Source organism: Lactuca sativa, chromosome 4 (assembly GCF_002870075.4).
Source record: "Lactuca sativa cultivar Salinas chromosome 4, Lsat_Salinas_v11, whole genome shotgun sequence".
NCBI lineage: Eukaryota > Viridiplantae > Streptophyta > Magnoliopsida > Asterales > Asteraceae > Lactuca > Lactuca sativa.
In genome coordinates, this window is record NC_056626.2 from 378,970,595 (window position 1) to 378,975,295 (window position 4,701).

A 4,701-nucleotide genomic window follows, 5' to 3' on the forward strand; every position below is an offset into this window, starting at 1 on the left:
GTATCTGGTATAAGTGTGTAATTTAGTTTGAAGCAACGTAGGTTTGATTCATGTCATCACATTTTGAAGTTTTAAATTCAATTTACAATTTTGGCCATTAGTTTTTGTTTTATATTTCATAATCAATCCTCCTTTCAGTAGCTTTAACAAATCAATTTTTTAAAAGTTACATAATTGGCCCTTGAACTTTTTTATAAAGTTTCATATGTTTCTTTTTAGTTAATTTATTTACTTTTAAGTTTTCACCGTCTTAAGTTTGTTTTCTTTATATATTAATTTAGGGTCTTATTTTTCTTCTTAGCACAGGGTTCTTAAAATCTGGGAGTCGGCCATGCTGCTAAAAACTGTCAAGCAGTTAAGTCTCTAATTAATAAAATTTTACTAAATAAAAAATTAGTTAATTAAAATTAATTTCGGATTTATAAAAATAAAAATATAAATTAATTATCCAAGAAGAGCTCAAAGTCTATGTTTGACCATTAATATATAATAAATTCAAGCCTTCTACTAGCCCAATTTAACGAGTCCAACGCCATAATTCAAACCCAAGATGCCTAACTCATTACTTGATACAAGGTTGAATTGTGTTTTTTGGAATTAAAGGTTTCTTTTTTTATTTTTATTGTTGAAATAATTATTTTGAGTAAATAACATAATCCGTGTGGATCAAGTGCTAAAAGACTAATTTAATATTTATTTTCAAAAATTAAGTCACATAGTTTCTACTTTATTAAGAATTAAAAAGTTTCATCTGACGTTCAATTAACTTTGAATTTTTTGAATTTTGAATAAAAAATAATTGATTCCGTAGCATATTCACCCCTAATCATATTCCTAATTTAGATAACTTTATTACCTAATCATATCCCTTTCAATTGGTTTTGTCTTTTTGCTATATCTTTAAATTTTGTCCTTTGTTACAAAAAAGATAAAAAGAATCAAATAATTTTGATGAAATGGATTGAGATACAAAAATTTGAAGTCCACCGGAAAATATATCTTATTTTCAAAAGGTAAGACAAAACCACCACCGCCACCGTGGCCCACAAAATTGGATGGTTCTCTCTACCATCTCCCACCATCCTATTACCACCCACTTTCTTGCCTTCTTCTCCCTCAAAACACACACACATACACATACATACACACCATTTTTATCACATTTCTCTCTGAAAAAAAATAAAATAAATAAAAACTACGATCAATGGATCAAACATCCCCCAAATCTCCATCGCCACCACAAACACGGCCGTTGTTCAGGCCACCAGTTCCGACGGCAGTTACTCCTACTCCTCTTATTATACCGAAGGTTTTCAAATACCCAGAAATGTAATCAGTTTTTTTTTCTGATTATTTTACAAAAATGATTGTTAGAATTTATGGGTATGTATTATTTTATAGGTATACGAGTCCTACTGATTTGATCATGTCCCCTGTTTCAAAGGTCATACTTGCAAGAACCACGTCCAAGAAGTCATCTCTCCCGTTACTAAATTCGTCTACTACAAATAAAGAACAACACAAGGTACGATATTATCATGCGTACTCAATTACTCATCATCTTTGTAGATTTTATGGTCATATTAACTTCGTCAAAGTTAAACAAGCTAAACCCTAATAATATGTATTTTTTGTACACGGTTTTTTTTTCGTCAAAGTTACACAAGGTACAATATTTTCATGTACACGGTTTTTTTTTTCGTTGTGTTTTTTCTTTTAAAATTGATAGTCCAATATCCATCTGCGAAAAATGGTTAAGTGGATGATGGTGTTTCATTTGATATTTTTGGCCCAATAGAATTCAACCCTAAACCCAAATAATATGTATTTTTTGAAAGGGTAGTTTTTGAACAAATTATATATATATATATATATATATATATATATATATATATATATATATATATATATATATATATATATATATATATATATATATATATATATATATATATATATATAATGGTACATAATAAACAGTTAAATTCACGTCACTAACCATCAATAGCCATGTGACATGTTAGTTGCTAGTGACCTATTGTAACTGGTAATACAAGTTTTGAATAAATGTAAAGTATGTAATCATAGGTATATAAAAATTATAATTGGTTGGTAATACATATATAAAAAAAATATATAATAGTATTTTTTATAATTTTAATACTTTGTTATCCTATTAAGTTTTTTTTATTATTATTATGATGGGCACCTCTTGTAGATGGAAGCTTCTATGTTTGGAGAGAGGGATGCTCTTGGAATTTGAAAATTTTATGTAATGTTTTTTATTTAAATTGTAATCAAATTTTATTATCATAATTGTGGTTGTAAATTAATAACTATATCTATTGAAAATCAAATTTAATCAAATAACTATATCTATTGCAACGAAAGGTTTTAATCGATTTTGAATTAATCTTTTTTTAGTTGCTGAAATTTTCAATTAAAAAAGAAAAGACAACCCATAGCAAGTTGCTAGGGCCAAAATTTACCAAAAGTTATCTAACAATGGACTTAATCATAGTTGTCGACTCATTACTCGGAAATATGGATTTTTTACCCGTGACTCAACTCGTAAGAGTCGTGATATTAAAAAGTATATATGTAAATATATAAATTTGAAAATCGTTTAGGTTCATTTGATGTATTAATATTCTAACATATGCATGCATTTCAAGAAATTCTAGAATAATCTTAAATGGCACTTTTAATTTTAGGCACGTAGTGTTACTAAAGAGTATATGGAATGTTCAAAGATCTTATTTACTTTTAATCATATGTCTCATCGTGGATTCATTCATATTCATGTTATATAACGTCAATTGATCCAAAATACACAATAGTTCATTTTATAATTCCATAAAAGACCATTAATTAACCATTTTATAGTTGCTAGAGAATCTCAAACGAAATTTAGAGATCAAATATTAATAATTAACGTCAAAGTGTGATGTTTATCATTTGGGTAAAAAATAAAAATTGACTAAATAATATCAACCAATTGTATTACACTATTTTTTTTTTAATTTTATGTTAGACAAAAGTAACCTTCTATGTTTTATTTTACTTCCTTATTTATTTAACCTTTAAAGCTTTATTATTTTTTAACTGTTGTTTTTATCATTTTAATCTCCAAGTTAAATACTAAATTTGTGATGATCATATGATATTTCTTTTTCATTTTTTATGTTTATAAATATAAACATGATAATATTATCGTCTTCTTATTTAAAACAAAAAAGATTCGATATATTTTTCTTTTCCGGTTTATTTGTTTGAGACACTTTATATCTATAAAAAAAATGTTTGTATTACTGTATGTCATAAAAAGCTCATCGCCTTCCGATACTATTTCATAACTTTTTTCTCCAATACTTTTAATATATTGTTTTATTTAATTTTATTGACAAGTACCATTTAAATTTTATTAAATATTACATATCCTTAAAACTAACAAATTATTTATTGGGCTCTCTAAAATATTTCAGAAAGATGTTGTATTAGTTAATTTCATACATAAAAAATAATAAATAAATAAATAACCTTAAAAAAGTGTTCAACGATTCAAGATAATTTAAGTTAATAGCATTTAAATTGTTAAAGTTAGGTAGAAAAAGTAATGTGCAAAGTAAAAAACTATATATGAAACATCTTCAACATTATTCTTTAATTTAAACCAGTGATGAGGTTCGTACGTTGCATGAGTCGGATCTTTTTTCTTATTTAGATATTTGGTGGGTTACGTAAGTAGGGCGTTATAATTGCTTGACCGTAAATATAGGGTGGCAAATCGGGCCATCGTGTTGTGTTTTTGTCTGACACGACACGACAAGACAAGGTTTTATGTAACACGAACACGACACGACACGATGTCGTGTTTTTTTTAACTAACATGAAAACGAATAGATTAAAACACGACACGATACGACAAAGATAACATAATAAAAAATTAGTTTATTTAATTAATATTTAATCATTTATAACGCGAAATCACAACAAACACGAAAAACACGACAAATAAATGTTAATCGTGTCAATTTCGTGTCGAATTTTAAACACAAACACGACATTGTGTTTTTTACACTTAACACGAACACGACACGAACACAAATTCGAATTTCAGTTTCGTCCCAATTTCGTTTCGTGTCGTTTATTTTTATCGTGTCGTGTCAACAATTGTCACCCCTACGTAAATTTATGATGCTTAAAAACAAAATAATCAATTATCTGTTAAATGATAAATCTGATGCAGATAACATCTATCCAATAAAGAAGTTAAAAAATGACAACTTTTGTAACTTCATATAGATACAAATAAAACAGAGGAAACCTTAACTAATAACTTCAATTGCTCCACCAAAAAATAAGACTATATAGCAAATGGCACACAAGAAGGTTTCTAATCTAACAACTAACTAGGAGGTCTTGAGTTCAATCCCGAGATATTTAAATTATTTATCGTTTCAAAAGAAAAAAACAAATGATAGCTTTTTTATAACTTTTTACTGCCCGGAGCTTCGATACATTACAATTGCTCCCTCAAAAAATGCATCGCACCAACCTTAAGTCATACTCCTGGAATAAAGACCACCACAATATCCTTGCTAATTTACTCATTCTTTTGGAAACTAATAATATAAAATATACAAAATAGAGTCCAAGATTTTTATTTTTGACCCTATGATATCATTTTGTTGCATTTTG

At 27.2% G+C, this 4,701-nt stretch overlaps 1 protein-coding gene across 3 annotated transcripts; it reads left to right on the plus strand.

The window, feature by feature from the left end:
* The first annotated feature begins 941 nt into the window (after positions 1 to 941).
* Positions 942 to 2,390, plus strand: LOC111919475 (uncharacterized). Of its 3 annotated transcripts, none has more exons than XM_023915023.3 (3): positions 942 to 1,309; positions 1,402 to 1,525; positions 2,219 to 2,390. In XM_023915023.3, exons 1-3 carry the CDS (start codon positions 1,056 to 1,058, stop codon positions 2,261 to 2,263), a joined length of 423 nt encoding a protein of 140 aa, XP_023770791.1. In that variant the 5' UTR covers positions 942 to 1,055; the 3' UTR covers positions 2,264 to 2,390. The 3 variants fall into 3 exon arrangements, with proteins under 3 accessions (XP_023770791.1, XP_052626631.1, XP_023770792.1); XM_023915024.3 differs by having other exon boundaries at positions 956 to 1,329; XM_052770671.1 differs by lacking the exon at positions 2,219 to 2,390 and having other exon boundaries at positions 951 to 1,329; positions 1,402 to 1,843.
* Positions 2,391 to 4,701: the final 2,311 nt, after the last annotated feature.